Source organism: Rhinolophus ferrumequinum, chromosome 2 (genome assembly GCF_004115265.2).
Source record: "Rhinolophus ferrumequinum isolate MPI-CBG mRhiFer1 chromosome 2, mRhiFer1_v1.p, whole genome shotgun sequence".
NCBI classification, from domain to species: domain Eukaryota; kingdom Metazoa; phylum Chordata; class Mammalia; order Chiroptera; family Rhinolophidae; genus Rhinolophus; species Rhinolophus ferrumequinum.
In genome coordinates this window covers 49,605,244-49,623,554 of record NC_046285.1, presented here as the reverse complement: position 1 = coordinate 49,623,554, position 18,311 = coordinate 49,605,244, and the positions used below count along the sequence as shown (strand labels likewise).

At 44.3% G+C, this 18,311-nt stretch overlaps 1 protein-coding gene across 1 annotated transcript in view; it reads left to right on the top strand.

Moving 5' to 3' along the window:
• Nucleotides 1-18,311, top strand: part of SLC12A8 (solute carrier family 12 member 8) — a 126,392-nt gene that overhangs the window by 15,898 nt on the left and 92,183 nt on the right. Inside the window, exons 4-6 of the mRNA XM_033090567.1 lie at nucleotides 3,602-3,748; nucleotides 7,817-8,008; nucleotides 15,085-15,316. Coding sequence (XP_032946458.1) covers nucleotides 3,602-3,748; nucleotides 7,817-8,008; nucleotides 15,085-15,316 — 571 coding nt within the window. The remainder of the gene's footprint in view (nucleotides 1-3,601; nucleotides 3,749-7,816; nucleotides 8,009-15,084; nucleotides 15,317-18,311) is intronic.

The window sequence follows — 18,311 nt, the reverse complement described above, 5'->3', positions numbered from 1 at the left end:
CTGAGCCAGAGGAAAGGGGTGTGCCCACTCTGCCCGCTGGATCACAGCTGAGCAGCATCCTGGGACTCTCTGATGTGTAATTAATAATTAATAATTAGCTTTCGGAAAGCAAACTGCTGGCTCACGTGTGCGCTCCAGGCGGAGTCCGTCTCCACGGGTGAGCGTCTGGGAAGAAGGGACAGGCCGCGTCTTGCTTTGACCCACTCCTGACCCGAGTGGGCAGAAGCAGGGTTTCTTCTCCTCCAGCTGCCAGAAGAGAGAAGAGGTGTCATCTCACGTTTCAGATGTGTTCATTAAGGGCTGGCAAGTGGCCTGCCCAAGGGAGGTGGCTGTTTGAAACAAAAGGCTCCTGGGCGTGAACTCACAGCATTGCCTGTGGTATTTTTCTTACTCATCTCAGCTTTGCGGGTGCAGGAAGCAGTGTTTCCTCCTCTGGGCACATTTCAGCTGCACTTTTCCCCCTTTTCTAGACGCCCGCTCAGGTGTAGAGATTCTGTATTCACAGTAAAAAGACTTCTACCTCTGAACTGAAACAGACAGCCGTGGTGTTCCAGTGTGGGGTACAAGCCCCTGGACTCAGAGGGACAAGGGTCCAGCTTCTAAATCCGGGGAGCGTGGGAAGAAAAGACCTAGCCATGAACAGCACGGAAGTGTGAGCACCTGGGTCCAGGTTCCAAGTTGCTGTGACCCTGGCACCTGCCAATCTTGTCCCTGCCAAGCTGAGGGTCCTCAGGGAAGAGAGGATCCTGACCCTCGAGCATGTTCTGCAGTGCCTATTCTAAGGGGATGCTTTGCTTCTCTCGCTCCTTTATCTTAGTCCCCACCTCTGCTTCCAGTAGACTCCATACTGGGGAGTAGCACACAGCCCGTTGCCACCCCTCTTGCCCCACAGCCTGTGGGTCTGGGTCATAAAATGTCGAATTGGACTCTTGTTTGGAATTGATGACTGAGACCTAAATCTGAGGAAAATAAGGATCTAAGTGAGTTAATAAACAGTTGGGACCAGACTTCTCCCATGGGGCTTAATTAATAAGGCAGCCCGAAACTGCCCCAACTGTCACCTATTGTCACTTCAGCTGTTCTGCCTCTCTCTCCCCTGGGGGATGGAAAGGACTGGGTAGAGGTACAAAAGGAGAGTCTGAGAGGGCATTTTCTCCATGAGAGGGACTCCTTACCGTCCCGTAGAGGAGAATGTTGGGTATGAGGTCCCGCCTGTGGGAGAAGCTGATATTCTGTCCTCCTGTTGGATATCTGCTTATGCTGCAGACGCCTGGCTCTGCCCCCAGCCTGTCTGAGCAGGAGCTAGAGGGAGAGAACTGGGCAGGGCAGAGCGAGCGTGGGGTTGTGGAGTAGTCAGTTGTGGTACTGTGATTTACAATAAGAAATGTATTTTGATTTTCATCCTCATTCCTATTACAGAGCTTCTAAAATCCCTTGGAACTTCCTAAGTGGTAAGAGTGTGTTGATATTCATCACAAACCTTTTTCAACCACAGTTGGGTTTATGTGGATGAGGTGACTTTTGGAAAGCACCTGAGGATGGAAGCAACATTAAGGCTGATTTAGTCCAGTGAAATTCAGGGAGTGAAAGGCTTTTCATACACCATTAGGTAAATAAACACACACGCAAAACAGCCTTCAGAGTGGAAATATGAAGGCTGGAATAAAAGAGGAATAAAGTTTCTAAAATCACAATGGGAGTTTTATGGGTAAGGCAGATGTATTCACAATAAAGCCAAGTCCATGATGTTAGAAATTGAAACCTGAAAGATTAAAATTTATGAGAGAAAAGGGCAAGTGACCAGTGGGTGATGCAGGACAAAGTCCAGATTTGAAAGCCTGGAGCAGGGGATTCAGACCCCAGCTGTGGACTCGGCAGTCCTGTCTCTTCCCAGGCTCTCTCCTCAGCTGTAAACAGGGGCCCTCTCCCTGCCTGCCTCCCAGAGGTGTGGGGAGGATCAAAGCAGAAAGTGGATGTGGAAGCTGAAAGCACTCTAAATTATTACTCTTTGTGGCTGATAGTTGCTATTGTCATTACTGTTTCTAATAAATAATAGGCCTATAACAAGCCATGGTAGGAAGCTGAACACAAGCAGAGATAGGAAGTTGGGCCGTGTCCTGAATTTTGAGATTAGGATCCTGGAAAACAATCCTACATTCAGCAAACACATCCTTTGGTGCCATTTGTTGAAGGACAAGCATAGGTTGGTAGGGTCCTCGCTCGGAGCCATGATCACTGTTCTCACTTTGACTGACTTTCAGCAGATGCCTCATTTGTGGTTTGTGAAAGACCGATGGACAGAAATACACACAGGAAAAAGGAGTTCCAGCTGGAGTCAGGGATGGACAGGGGACACCAAGGAGTCCCCTGGCCCATCTGTCCCTATGGCGTCAGGGATGTCTCTGATGATTTCTTGATCCATGAGTGTATGATACAAAAGGGAAAGAGGAGCTGGGATCCCCTCCTTTTGTTTGGATCAAGTACAGTTGGCCTCAACCTTTGGTCCTGAATCACAGGCACTTTCATGGTTTTCAGCCACTCAGGAGCTATGCCCCTGTGACTCTGCTTTTCCTCCTGCCGTTTTACCGTGTTCATAGATTACATATGCACGCCAGTTAGACACATGGCACCCCGTGGTTCTTAGTGGTCTCCCAGGTCAGGATCATTGATCACTGCTGTGGGTGGTTGAGGGGGTTGGAAGATTCTACTGATTCTGATGAATTACTAAACCTACGCAAGAGCCATTCACAGCATGTGTTGCTTCTGGTTTTGTTTAAGATCGTTTTAGTATTTCCACAAGGTGTTAGTCTTTTTAGTGAAGACTTTCCATTTGAGTGTTCTGTAAGTGTCTTTGTTATTTGTGAATTGGAAAAATAAGGAAGGTATCTGTTTAACCACTTATTAGCCTCTGATTCTAGACAACTGGAGAACAATGCTTTAGAATCCTGGAAGGGGGCTTAGAGATCACTGGATTGCCCAGCATTCAGTTAGGAAAACCAAAACCACCCCAGGTATTTTAAACAGAGGGAATTTATTACGCAGAATTCATTACACAAGTGTTAGAACGGCTGGAAGAGCAAAAAATGTCAAGTAAGGTTACCCAAAGATTAGGCACTGCTGGAAGCTGCTGTCCCCTCTAGGATTGGAGAGCTGAAAGGGACAACGGCATTACCCACAGATCATGACCACTGCCTGAGCTAGACCCCGGAATCCCACAGTCACCTAGAGGTGGCAGTAGCCCTTCCACCTACATTCCAGGGGCCAGAACTCAGTCACATGGCAAATACTTACGTACCTGCAAAGAGACTGGGAAATGTAGTCTACTGAGTGGCCAGAAGGAAAGGGACTGTGTTTGCCGAACAACTAGCACCCATACATACGTATGGGTACACAAATCGCTGCTGTTAGGAGAGAAGAGCAATCCTTTCGCACACTCAGTCTTCAGGACTCTGGGTGTGTGGTACACACAGGCTGCCCTATGGGCGTGAGATGGGCCGATTGTAAAGCTGAGTCCTCCTACCTCCTCCTGATCTGCTTCCCCTGCTCTCCCCTCGCTGGCCCTCGGCTGCTGCTGAGCCGACTTCTGTGTGCTCTGTTTCAGGGGGCCCTGGCCCAGCCCCAGCCCTGGTGGAAGACCCAGCTGTTTGTATGGGAGCCAGTGCTGTTCGGGACCTGGGATGGTGTGTTCACGTCCTGCATGATAAACATTTTTGGAGTTGTCCTCTTCTTGAGGACTGGCTGGCTGGTGGTGAGTGATGAGTTGGTGACCCGGGACTCTCTCGTGGGCTTGTGACATGAGAAGCTCTGTCACTTTTGCGCATTTCACAGAACAGATTCCTGAAGCTCCAGAAACATGAACCAAGAAGCCAGTACTTGAATAGCTAACATTGCTTTTACGAGGAGAATCCCCAGAAGCTCAGCTTCACACAGAGGTTCCGATGGAAACCTCACCATGGATTTAATGACAGAAATGAGCACAAAAGTCAGGGCAGTTTATGGGTAGGACTAGAGGTAGGTCAGAGAGGCGCAAGTCTGCCTCCTGTTGGTGACCGTCTTAGCTCTCCTGGGAGTCTCCCGCTCTCCGGGTGCCCTCCTGGTGGCACCAGCTCCTCACCCATGTGGTTGCCTCCCCCACAATCCCCCCCCCAACCCTGCGTGTAAGGCTGTCCTTGGTCAGAGGTGCGCCCTGCCTACACCCAAGGCCAGATCCTACAGGAGATCGCGGGGGATGTTTGTCTTCCTCTCTCCCGACCTATTCTTTCTGTCTGATGTGAAAGCGTCCTGGGACCTTCCCGGCCAATGTGTGTCCTGGGCAGGGTCCTCAGCCCTTCACGCAGGGCCTTTTCCCGGGGACTTCAGTAAACTCAAAAGGCTGCTCGGTACGGCCAGCCAGTCAAGAATCAAGCATTAATGAGTACCCGGTGTGTGCCAGGTATCACTGTGTGCCAGCAGGATTACAAAATACAAGACCCTATCCATCCTCGCAGGGAGTGTTAACAGCCATGGTGGTTAGATTTCACATCAGGAATCCAAGAGGAGTCTCCAAATAGCACTAAATCCCTCAGGAGTGGAATGGGCTGCGAATGTATCTAGGATACAGTTTTCCTGTATCCAGGAAAACTCCTGGAGGAGACGTGGTTGAACCAGGCCTTGGAAGGTGAGCTGGACTGGACAGGTGACAGAGAGAGGGGTCTATTCAAAGTACAGAATGTATTAGGGATCTACCATATATATATATATATATATATATAGAGAGAGAGAGAGAGAGAGAGAGAGAGAGAGAGAGAGATTGAGATTTTAGGAAATGGCTCATGTGATTGTAGGGACTGGCAAGTCCAAAAACCAAGATGATTCAGGTAAGAATTGATGTTTGAGGCTTGAGTACAAAGGCTAGAAACTCAGGCAGAACGCCTGTGTTCCAGTCCGGAGACAGAATTCCTTCTTTGGGAAACCTCAGTCTGATTGGGTAAGGCCCAGCCACATCATGGCGGGAAATGTCCTTAAAGTCAACTGATTGCAAATGTTAATCACATCTACAAAATACATTTATGGCAACATCTAGACTAGTGTTTGACTGAAAAACTGGTCTCCATACTTTAGCCAAGTTGATACATATAATTAACTATCACATAGGCAAATTCCAGGAGATTAAAGCTGCACTGTAGTGGAATGTATGGGGGAGGTTCTTAGGCCTCTCAGGTAGCCTGGTGGCACCATGCCTTCCTAAGCTCTTATTCTATTCCCTGAGCTAACAGTCCACAAAAGATCTTAGAAGCTTTTCATTGCTACTCACAACACACACCGAGAGTTCACTGAGAGTAAATGGATTATCCAACTGTGTTTTATAACTGGAGAATGCTTCTCATAATTCTTTTTGAGAACATTTGGAAATTTAAAATTTACTAGATCTTCCTATTTGTCTTTGAGGTAAAAATTTTAGAGTATTATGGCTCATACATGGCAGTTTGCTTGATAGCATCTGAGTTGTAGACTCAAAAATAGCTGAATTCTTAATAGTGTATTATTTATGATAAAGGCAATAGACATATCAGTGAAAACTATCTTAACATTTTATCATTTAGGCCTTTTTTTAAAGTTTCATACTTCATATATTCATATAAATTTTAATTTAATGTCAGAGAGCCCAAAGTGGAATGTTTTGATCTAGCCCTTATATGTACATAAATTGGTATCCCACAACAAAGAGTTTTAACTATGATCTTGCAGAATCCAATATTTGTAATGGTGAGAATTGAAAATAAAGTAGAAGTGTCCTTTTAAAAAGCCCTTGGATCAGGGTTCAACCTTAATCATATCCAGGGTGGGTTTGATTTTTTCTTTATTAATGTGTGGGAATCTTAGGGCAGGGTCAGCAAGCTTGCTGGGGTGGGTGCTAAGAATTCATGCCCACCACACTCCTGCCAAACTTAAAGGACTCCCACTTACACAAACACAAAGTTTCCAGCTCAAACTCCTAGTCCTGGCAGGTGACCTCAGACTTTTGGGATTGACCTCTGATTGGGCCCCTTCCTGGGGCCCCCTCACTGCCCAGCACATCTCTAGCCTGTGTCCAAGGGAAACTCATCAGCCCAGCACTGTGGCAGAGGGAAGCCTGGCCAGTGAGTGCAAGGAGTTACTATGGACCGGTGGGAAGAGAGAAGGGTAACCTCTCTCTATTCTGATTGTTTTAAGGGCCTCCTCTTAACCCTCCCACTGGGTTATATTTTTTTGAGACGTGGCTATCCACAAGTGTCAGTTCCGTCCCCAAAGTGAAGGTACGGTTGTATTAGTTATCTGTTGCTGCATAACAAATTACCCCAACACATTGCAGCTTAAAGCAATGAGTATGTCATCTTATATTTTATGTTATCTTATAGATTCTGTGGTTCAGGGATCCAGGTGCAGCGTAGCTGGGTGCCTCTGACTCAGGTCTTTCATGGAGTTGTAGTTGAACTGTCAGTCAGGGCTGCTGTCTCATCTGAAGGCTTTACTGGGGCAGGATCATTTCCAAGGTCATTCGTGTAGTTGTTGACAGGCCTCGTCATGTGGGCCTCTTCATAGGGTTGCCTCATTGCATGCAGCTGGCTTCCCCCAGGGCCAGCAACCTGAGAGAGTGAGAGAAAGCAAGTGCCCAAGAGGAAAACCACGGTCTTTTTATGTTCTCATCTCAGAGGTGACATCCCATTACTTCTAGAAGTGAGTCACTAGGTCCAGCCCTGACTCAAGGGGAGGAGGTCACACAAGGGCGTGAGGGCCAGTAGATGGGGATCACCGAGTCCGTCTTTGAGGCTGCCTGCCACACCCATATATCCTTTTGTCCTAAAGTGATCTCTGTATTTTGGTTCTGACATTACTTTTACCTGAAAAAATCATATTTGATCATGGAAAAAACCAGCAAATGTGAAATGCCAAAAATAAGATAGAGCGTCTAGGAGATGGCATAAGATTAAAATAGGTAGAGGTCGCTGTAAAATGAATTTTAAATAGACAATATTAATTCTAAATAATAATTTGGCAGCATACTTATAAATTGAAAAATGTTAGAGTGGTAGTTTTTGTATGAAAATTTAAAGATTGGTACGGATATTTTATTGTCACAGGCAGACAATTTAAAAGCACAAAGAAAGGAAGAAAATAGTAATTCTATAATTCATTAAAAATATAAAATCAGCAAAATAAGATGTTGCCTGAAATAAAACACAACTGAATGAAATATAATGCTGCTGTCTTAGAGCTCACGGCCCAGAGGTAAAGACCGACTTGGAAACAGACTCAGTGTGATAAGTGCTAACCCATGGGTACGGTAGGGGAAGGGTCATAGGGACAGTGTCCTGCAGGAAGAAACTCCTCAACACTGAGTGAACCTGGCAGAAAGTGGAATGAGCAGGAAAGGCATTCCAGGCCGGGATCAGCATGGTGAGAGGGTGGTGGGGAGAGGACATGTGGCTTCAGGCTGGGGCACAGAGTGAATTGGGGGGTGGGGAGGGTTGTCGGCAAAGGGATGGGAGGGGCTGAGGAGGTGGAGAGGGGACAGAGTAGGTGGGGCCTCATCAGTGTAGCAGGTAACTTTGACTTTTCCCTATGGGTGATGGGAAGTCATTGAAGAATTTGAAGCAAGGACATTTCCCTTCCTCTGGAATTTCTTCCAGGCCTTCCCCCGATCATACTGCTGCCTTTGTCCTTTCTCAGTTGCCCCACGTCTATGGGTCTCAGGGGAGGTGGTCAGTGCTCCGGGGGGCGGGGGGTGGGGGGGCGGTGAGTCTGGTGGGGCCTCCTTATCCTAACCCTGACCTTCCTCCTTGCTGTTCCACTGCAGGGAAACACAGGCGTGCTCACAGGCATGTTTCTGGTGTCCTTCGTTGTCCTGGTGGCCCTCGTCACCGTGCTGTCTGGCATTGGTGTTGGGGAGCACTGCGGCGTTGGCAGCGGTGGCGTCTACTCCATGATCTCCTCGGTCCTGGGTGGGCAGACTGGAGGCACGATTGGGCTGCTGTATGTGTTTGGACAGGTGAGCCCGGGCTGCTGGGACAGGGGAACTGTCCTGAGACCACCGATGTGCATGGCATCTCTTCCCTTACCTGCTGTTTGCCACCATTGTCTCATCCATGTTCTCGGTGGGCCTGGGGAGAGGCAATGTGGCGCAATTGCCCCCATTTTACAGATGGGCAGACTGGGGAGCTCAGAGGCAGAGCCAAGCCCACCGTTTAAGCCCTGACCCTTAGTCCAGTGCTCCTTCTTCTCCACTTATGCTCATGGAGTCCTGATTTGATCAGGGAGGCAGGGCCGGGGCTGGAACTTTTCTTGCTGCCTGTTCTGGGGAGGTAGTGCAGGACAGTGGCCGGAGCCGGGTGACCCAGTCCCTGGGGCACTTTTATGCTGAAGAGGGGACATTTTGCCTGTGCCAAAGGAATTTCCTAGAAACAGGCACTTCTCTAAAGAGCTGGAGCTCTAGGTGCATTGATAGCTTGACGGCCTTCACAGCGAGGCTGGAAACCCCTGTATGGACGCCTGTCTGCAAAGGAGAATACTAATGAGGGGGTGCGTCACCAGGGTGGCCGGAGGCTTTCAGAAAACCAATGAGGAGGGAGAAATAGTGAGGCTTATTTAGCTGAAACGCAGGGATGGTGACCTAATGCAGAGGAAACGAGTTCAGACATTAAGAAGCAGCTCTTTGTAGGCAGCGCTCCTTAGCTTGAAAAAAAGGCTTTTATGATTGTGCAAAGGGTGGTTAAAAAAACAGCTTAAAGGAAAGAATTTGTCTAAGTGAGACTATACGAGTCTCCTCAAAGAAAGCATCAGTTTTGTTTCTTTTATTTTTAAGCAGCAGGGGCAGGGTATTTTAGCATAAATAAATCTGATTCTCCAACAGCACAAAGCGTGTGCGTGTGTGTGTGTGTGTGTGTGTGTGTGTGTGTGTAGGACAGATGCATGGAAGGCAGACAGATTGTCACTGCACTCTTCCAAACCACTTGCCTTTACTGGAGAAGGATCTTTAAGCATAGTAGTTTGGAAGGTGAGTAATAAATAGTCAGTTTATTTTATTATCCTGGGCGTTTGTATATCTAGTTTTTACTTTTCTGCTATTTTATAGCCAAGCGGACTGCAAGATGGACAAATAGCAGTTCTCACATTTGTTACTCCCTGTGTACCACAGACAGGACCAGTGCTGCATGGGAGGGAGCTGGGATGTTGAGTCTCCTGTATGTGGACTAACTTGGAAGAAATGATGTTCGCCAAGAAGACATTTTCTGAGCACTGGCAGCTGCTGCCAGAGCAGCCGTCAGTCACATCCACTTCCCTGCTTGCTTTGCTTTCTTTTCGTTTTGGGCCTCGGTCAGAAACCTCTGCAGCCCTCTGGTCAGTGTCTTCTCACACCTCTGCTTGACCTGGGCAGGGGCTCTCTGATCAAGCTGTGGTTGCTGCATGATTCTTTTTATATGCTGCTGGATTCTATACTATTCATATGTTTGCTAGTATTTTGTTGAGGATTTTTGCATATCTATTCATGAAGGATATTGGTCTGTAGTTTTCTTGTGACATCTTGGTCTAATTTTGATATCAGGATAGCCTCTGGAGGTAATCCTCTTCTAGTTTTTGGAAGAGTTTGTGAAGGATTGGTGTTAATTCTTCTTTAAACGTTTGGTAGAATTTAGCGGTAAAACTATCTGGTCCTGGTCTTTTCTTTGTAGGAAGTTTTTCGATTACTAATTCAATCTCCTTGCTTATATAGGCATATTCCGATTTTTTATTTCTTCCTGAGTCAGTTTTGGTAGTTTGCGTCTTTCTAGGAATTTGTCCATTTCATCGAGGCTATCTAATTGGTTGGCACATATAACTGTTCATAGATTCCCTCACCATCCTTTTGTTTTTGCAAGATTGGTAGTAATGTCCTTTCTTTCATTCCTGATTTTTAAAATTTGAGTCTTACCTCTTTTTTTCTTGGTCAGTCTATTAAAGTTTTGTCTGCAAAAAAAGCAATTTTTGGTTTTGTTGATTTACTCTGTTGTTTTTCTGGCCTCTACTTCATTTATTTCTGCTCTAATCTTTATTATTTTCTTCCTTCTGTTTGCTTTGGGTTTAGTTTCCTCTTCTTTTTCTAGTTCTTTAAGGTGGAAGATTAGATCATTGATTTGAGATCTTTCTTCTTCCAGACGTTGGTTAGGGTTTTTGAGATTCTGAATCTGTTCTTGATTCTTATTAACCCCTCATGGCTTCATTCAAGAGCAGGCTTGCTCATGGAATCATTTATTTTTAGGCATTGCCAGAACAGATGGCCTGTTTGTGCCAAAACAGGGGTCAGCAAGCTGCCCCTGCAACTCTTATGTCTCTGTTGCAACTGCTCAATTCTGTTGTTGTACTGCCTAGACAATATGAAGGAATGGGCATAGCTGCGTGCCAATAAAACTTTATTCCCAAAACAGGCAGTGAGCAGGATTTGGCCAGTGAGGTGAAGTTTGCCAAGCCTTGCCCTAGAACATCAAAAATTAGAAGATATAAATGCTTAAAGTCACGAGTTTTAAAGCTTGCAGATGTTTTGCATTGCCCTGCCTCCTCCCAACCCCTCTGCCCCACCCGCCCATCTCTCTGAGGCATTGGTGGCTGGCCTGCTGTGCGGGGCCAAGACCCCTTGACCAGTGGAGGAGATGATAAGCTGGAGCCCCTGCTTACTCCCTGCCCCACTCACCTTTGTGGAGCTGAGAGCTCCTATTCCTGGTCACCAAAGTATCCAGCTCCAGCCTGCACTGTCCGGTCTAAAAGCCCTTATTAATGGCTTATGCTCTATGCTGGGCTCTGTGCAGAAACACTGGAGTACTGGAGAACTTTTATAGACCCGATGGACATGAACCTTAAACCGGGGATTTTGTGTAGAAGGGGAGGCGTGGAGAGGGGCAGCGCTGGTCTTCCAGGTAGCTGGGCAAAGATGAAAAGAAAAAAATGCCTATGATTGTGAAAGTGTAATTTTTCTAAAAGAAAAACCTTGGAAGGGAGGCATTATACCCTGAAAATAGGTCACCTTCTGTCTTTTAAATCGTGGATGACATATCCCTCCCTCCCATCCCCGCTTCCTGGGCCAAGGGGGCTAGAAGTTTCTCTGTAGAGAATGAAAAAGGAAAAGGATGCCTGAGATTATAAACTTTAAGAGGAGATAAAAATACTTTTAAAATATAAGAAACTATGGGGATGTTTATCCATTAAACAAACCAAAAGGGATGTTTTCCAACAATGGAGTGTACAGGGTTGGAAGGTAGACCATCTCGGTGGCGGTTGGATTGCTCTGGGGATAGGATAGCAGTCACCCTGAACACCCCTCCCAAGGGGAGGCCTGAGCTCAGGCTAGTCCCCTGGTTGCTGGCAGTGAGCCGGGCGTGGGAAGCTGGGTCCCAGGCTGCTTTCCTCTACGTGCACGCACTGCGCTGTATGGACCCAAATGTAGTTGTGACATAAACAGAGTAGCACTCTTAATATGTTTGTTTTAGTTTTTCCGTTATAAAATTACTTTAAAATTGTGAAGTAATGTTCACTGCAACCAGTTAACACATCAGAGATAACGTAGAGAAAAAGTTTAGTTTCCCTCACATTCCTGAGATAACCGCTGTGAACACCTGGTCGTCTCTTCTGGCACTTTCCTATGCTCATCTACACGCATTTACGGATTTCAAAGTGCTTGCTTGGTTTTACAGAAATGGGGACAAATTTCATGCTCTGTTCCATGGCTGTGTTTCTCGCTTAACAGTGGGTCATAGACATTCTGCTGGGTCCATTTAAACCCATGCTTTTTAAACTAATTACTTAGTATTATATAATGTGAATGTACTATAACTTATGACACATTCACAGTCTTTATTCATTCTCTTAATCTCTTCTGTAAGAGTAGTTTTACTCCTTTTCTCATTCTCAGTAGTCTATATTTTTTGTGTTTTCTCATTTTTAAATTTTTCTCATTTTTTAAGGTTGCCAGGTATTTATGTATTTTATTGATCTTTTAAAAGATCACCTTTTGTTCACTATATCCTTTCTTTCATTATCGTTTTCCTTCTGTTTCATTAATCTCATATTTTCTTTTATTAAGCATCACTTCCTATAGTCTTTTTACTTATGTTGATCTTTTAATCACTTTTTAAATTAAATACTTTATTTTTTGCCTCTTTTAATGACTAAAAACACTTAAAATTATACTTCCCCCACCCCCACCCCCCAAATACAGGGTTAATGTGCCTCTCAGATTTTAGAATAAAACATTTTCCTTTTCATTGCTTTCTAGATAATTTGTAAATTGTTTGATTTCTCCTTATTTTGCCAGTATGGCTCAAATTTATTTTTATTACATTCCCTCCCTTGTTGATTAGGAAGTTCTGCCATGCTTTTAGTTCTGTAGGTAATTATAGTTCACCCTTAGAAGCCATACTCCATAGCCAGGAAAATTTATTTAATAGTTCCTCCACCTAAGAAATATGAAATCTTTATGATACTTTTACTTTTCCACTGACCATAAATACCCTCACTCTTACCCCAAACCTGTAGACTTTGAGAAGATAGTTTAATTTGGGACTGTTATTAAAGTAGGTCTCTTGGGTTTCAAGAATTCTTATTTACAACTTATATTGCAAATTCTGAGTGACATTACCAGCATCTATTTAGTGTTAACAAAATATTTTATGAAATTCATGGCTAACTATTGTTTCCTCTTCTTCAATGGCTAATAACAGTAAAATAATAATAATTCTGACAGCTATTATTTCTATAACTCTAACTATGAGCCAGATACTGTTCTAGGACTTCATGTAAATTATCTCAATTTTCACAATAACCTTTTGAAGTAAGTTCTATTATTATCTGTGTTTTACAGATGAGGACATGAAGCACAGAGAGGTTAAAACACTTTCCCCAAGTCACACAGCTAGGACTGAGAGCTGCAGGATTTGGCTTTAGATAGTCTGGTTTCACAGTCCATGCTTCTAACCACCATGCTCTTTCACACATCCCCAAGAGCCTTTTCTTTTTCCTGTTATTGGAGTCTTCGGGTATAAATCTGAGAGAGAAGATCTGTTAGAGTCACTGGAAACAAAGGCAGCGTTTACTTCTTGGCTCACTTCATGTGAACAAATTCTGTTCTCCAGCTGGAAAAAGAAACAACCGGTTTGGAAGTTCCAGATGCAAGTGGTCATATTCAAGTTCCGGCATCGCCTTCTACATGGTAGAGACGTCAGATACGTGGGAACGTGATACCCATACAAGTGATCATCATAACTACATGTCTATCATTTGGTTTTTTAAACTCTCTGATGTCTGACCGTGAAAAATCCTGTTGACCTGGCCAAATGCTGATGAAATGGCATCAGTGTCCCCATCACACTCCTCTTGGTATTTCGTTAGGAGTAAGTTTGAGTTCTGAGCTGAATGCAGGAAAACATAGATTTCAGGCTCTCTCTCTTTATCTCTGTCTCTGTCTCTATGTCTGTCTCCCTCTCAGAGAGGAGTGTATTTCCCCCACATTTATTGGGCTCCCCCTTTACCCAAATATGAACAGAAATGCCTAATATAAATGTGGGGAACACTGAATATGATGTTACATCTAGTTACAACGTAAACCAGTCTCCCTGAAGAATGGGGCCTTCTTCGTGAGCTCTCCTCCAATACAGAAATTGTATTACCCTTCTGGTCTTCGTATAAAAGGGCGGGAACTTAATGGTGCCTGTTTCCCAGAGCTCTTTCATGCAGTAAACATAATCACGAAGTATTTATTCAATGCTTGCAAGTTACTTAGCAAATGCAGGGGATTTTAAGAGGTACAATCAGCATAAAAATTTTTGTTTTCTAAGATGTTTGCATTCTTGGTGGTACGGATGAGGAGACAAACTTCTATGCATTAAATAATAGAATATGGAACCACGTAATTAATTACATAGAGCCAGTAGTAAGCATAATATTTAGTCAGAAAAGATAGATGAAGAAAAGCTTCATGGAAAAGGAAGAGCTTGACAGAGGCCTGAATAGAATTTGTTCTTTGGGAGAACAGTCAGAGCGCAGTGACAGTGATGAGAGTGGCCTGCTCTCCTGGGGGATGGTGAAGGGTTAACCTGATACGAAAGGGGGGTGGAGGAATTATGGAAAGTGAGGCTGGTGTTATTTTCAAGTATGTATTTGAAATTGTGTTTCAAATTTTTTAAAAAAGGTAAAATTGTGACTCTCAGGCAAATATAAAACACGTGGCAAAGATTTTATTTAACTCATTAATTAATGGAGGAGCCAGTAAGATGTTAAGGAACAGTTGAGATGCTAAGTATGGAGCCTGGATGGATATAGATCAAGCCCATAAATGAATAGGCAATTTAATCAATAAATGTAAGGGTAAGATTGCTGGGTTAGATACAAACTGATTCATGTCTTAACGGGACAACAAACCCTAATCTTTTGGGTCATCTGTTCCACTGGACAGAGTTCCTCTCTGCTGAAAATAAAAACAAAAAACTGTAAGTTAACATGTAACTTGGCCAATTCTGGGACATTTAATATATTTATTTAATCAATAGTAAACTAAATACATTCACATACCCAAGATAGTCCTTGGGTAGCCTTTGTTCTAATGACATTGAAAAGACGTCCTGCCCACTTATTTTTTTTATTTCCAAGTTATATATACATATATGTATTTATTTTTTTATAATAGTGGCCTACAAAGAAATGGAGGAAAATCTGGGATTTGCTTCACTGCCCTTCCAAGGTTCTGAGATGGGACTCTGTGTGTTTTTATTCTCTAGTTCCTGAATAGCTCAGATAGAGAAGTCCAGAGGTTTTCTTGGCCCAGAATTCCATCTTCTTCTTCCCATAATCTTTTCATTTTAGTTACTAGTCCAGGCTTGGGTGGGCATTCATCCTCCCCTCTGGAGGATGGTAGAGAGGTAGATGAGAAGAAATGGGCCTGAGGCAGGGTTCCTGGGCAGGAAGGGCTCACTGAACCCCGTCCTGGTTCCCAGGTCCCGTGCTGACGGCGAGAGCAGGGTCCTCAGTGCCAGGCAGCTCTGGCCTATGGACTCCTGTACTGTTCCCTCTGGACGACTCTTCCTACCTAGACTTTCCTGTCAGTGTGTTGCAGGTGCCATGTACATCACTGGCTTCGCTGAATCCATCTCAGATTTGCTGAGCCTCAGGAATATCTGGGCCGTGCGAGGAATTTCCGTTGCGGTACTTTTGGCCTTGCTGGGGATTAACCTGGCAGGTGTGAAATGGATCATCCGCCTCCAGCTGCTGCTGCTGCTCCTGCTGGCCGTGTCCACCCTGGACTTCGTGCTGGGCTCTTTCACACACCTGGACCCAGGTAAGCTTTTAGAGTTCAGGAGATGGCCTTACAGGGTCTTCACTGCTTTCTAGATGTTTATAGATGTGAGTTTGCAAGACTCCCCCCAAATAGGCTTTACCCGTAACGAGTGTGTGCTGTTCCTGGAACAGGGATGGGGGTGTGTCTTGGCACAGCTTGGAGGCCCCAAAGCCCCTCTTCACACAGACATTTTCACTTAGCACATTTTCTGTGTTTCTTTTTATTTTCTTTGTATTAAAAAACCCAGAAAGTTTAGATGAGGCAAAGAATAAAGTAGAACTAGATAAACATGAAACTCATAACAGTGATTAGGGGATTGGGCAAGAAATAGATCTGGGGGTAGGGAAGAAAATAGACTTTACTTTGATCTGTCATACTTTGTTTTTTAAAAGGACTTGATGTAAATGTTAATGATCATTTTAGGAGATGGAGGTAGGTATAGGTTTGATCCTCTACAGTTGTCTATGTTGGAAACAGCCAGGTGTACTTTGGGACCACTGAGAAATGGTGTCCTACACTGGTAATCAATCTGTGACTGTTTGCCCATGGTTTTCCTCAGCCTTAGGGATGCTTGGCAACTCGAATCCTAAATCCTTACGCTGTGAGCGAGAAGCTCTTACCCAGGCTGTCCATAATTTCATAGCTTTGCAATTTGAGTTGGTTTGGCATCAAAAGTCTTTCTTTCCAGAGTACAGAGCTGTTCCTAGGATGCTGTAGAAAAAAGGGAACTGCCTGACAGCTCACAGTTCGGGGACTCTGTTTATATGTCAATAGTGAGCAGGCATCTATATTGGAATGTGGACAGGGAGAGGGAAGTGGGGCCACCAGCTGTGTTAAAAGAGAGAAAAGAAAGATCTGTAGCACAGTCTCCTCTCATGGTCGTGGTGGTGACCGCAGCTGCGCGTGACTGAACACTTGCTATGTGCCAGGCATTTTGCGTAGCACCTCACGTGGCTCATGTCACGTAGTCCTTATCATAAGCTCGTGAGGGAAGAATAGGTATACCCATTTCCAGATGGGGAAACGGGGGCTCGGAGATTACGTAATCCATGGTAATGCACGGCAGAGCTGGGAATGAAACTGGACATATGTGGCTCCAAAGCGGAGCTATTCCCTGACGTGGGAAGCTGGGCCTGTCTTCACACTACTGGCTGTCTTTTTGTGATAGCAGCTCTCCTTTTCCCTTCCAAGGCTGCCTCTGATGTGTGTCCTGTACAGGCTTGTCTTTTCATAAAAATCTTGGTGGAGGGACGGTCAGAATTCAGTTGGTACTACACACTGATCTGGTCTTATCACTTCTTCATATATTTAAATTCTTCTATTGGAAAGTCAGTTACTCGGTCGCTCCCCTGACCTTCCTGCGTGCCCTCTACCCTCTGGCATCCTGGTCCCGCCCCCAGAACTCCAGACTGCCCCATGACCCAGTATGTATAGAAGGGGTCCTAGGACCCACTCCAACACCAAGGGCCAATGCAGTGTCCAAACACGTGAATCCAGGGCCGGGCAGCTTGCTAAATACTTGGAACATCTCCATGGGAGGGGAGGGGTGATTATTTTTCCTGCCTTTGCACCACCTTATAAAGACAAGCCATATCCCGAGGGACACCTGTTGCCTGTTTAGCCATCAAACTGGCAGCGCAGGAGAGAGTCTGCCTCAGTCCCTCATTCCTGGGTGCTTCCCCCCTCCATCTCTATGGTTGCTTAAAGGGCATAATTAGTTAAATTGCAGGGTGACGCTACTGGCCTCTTTGAAACCTCACTAGGCTGATGTATTTTCCTTCTTCTTGATTAGACCTTTTCTTGGCTGCTCTTCTAAGTTACTTCAAATATTTCTCCTTCTTTCTGGTCAGTACATTAGCAGGGTGTAGTGTGAAATAAAATTTATTTTCAATCATCCCCATAGCAACTGGCCCCTCTATAATCTGTTTTTGGTATCACTGATGTTTTCTATATGGGGCTACTTTCTCTGCAGTTAAAAATGCAAACTAAAACTAGATCATAATCCTTCAGAATGGATTTAGCAGAATGATTTCAACTCTTTAAAAAAAAGTGACATATACATAGGTATTTGAAAAAAGACTGGAAGAAAGACGGGAAGGAACTATGCTTCAGTGTTAACAGTTATTATACGGGTGGCTATATTATTTTGTTTATACTTTTCCTTCAATTGATTAGTGTTACTTTAAAAAAAAAAGACTTTAGCTTTTAAGAGCAGTTTCAGGTTTACAGAAAATAGAGCAGATAGTTCAGAGGTTTCTATATCCTTCCTCTCCACCCCTGCCAGTTTCCCCATTATTAACAGCTTGTATTAATGTGGTACATTTGTCACAGCTGAGGAGCCAATAGTGACACATTATTAACTAAAGCCCATAATTGAGGTTAGATTCACCCTTTGTATTGTACAGTTCTGCGGGCTTTGACAAGCATTATATATAATGACACATATCCACTATTATGGTATCATACAGAACAGTTTTAATGCTTTAAAAATCCCTGTGCTCTAACTTTTCATCCCTTGCCCCAACCTTGAACTCCTTGCAACCACTGATCTTTTTATTGTCTCTGTAGTTTTGACTTTTTCAGAATGGCACAGAGTTGGAATCATACAGTATGCAGCATTTTCAGGCTGGCTTCTTTCACTAAGCAATATGCACTGAAGGTTTCTCCATGTCTTTTCATGGCTTGATAGCTCATCTCTTTTTTAGCATTGAATAGTATTCCATTGTATAGCTGTACCATAGTTTTTTTTTTGTTTTGTTTTTTTTAAATCCATTTACCTATTGAAGGACTTTTTGGTTTCTTCCAGCTTTTGGCAATTACGAATAAAGTTTCTATAAACATTGATCTGCAGGTTTTTGTGAGTATATAACTTTTTAACCCATTTGAATAAATACCTAGGAGCATGATTATTGGATTGTATGATAAGGTTATATTTATCTTTGTAAGAAACTTCCAAATTGTCTTCCAAAGTGCTTTGTACTATTTTGCATTCTCA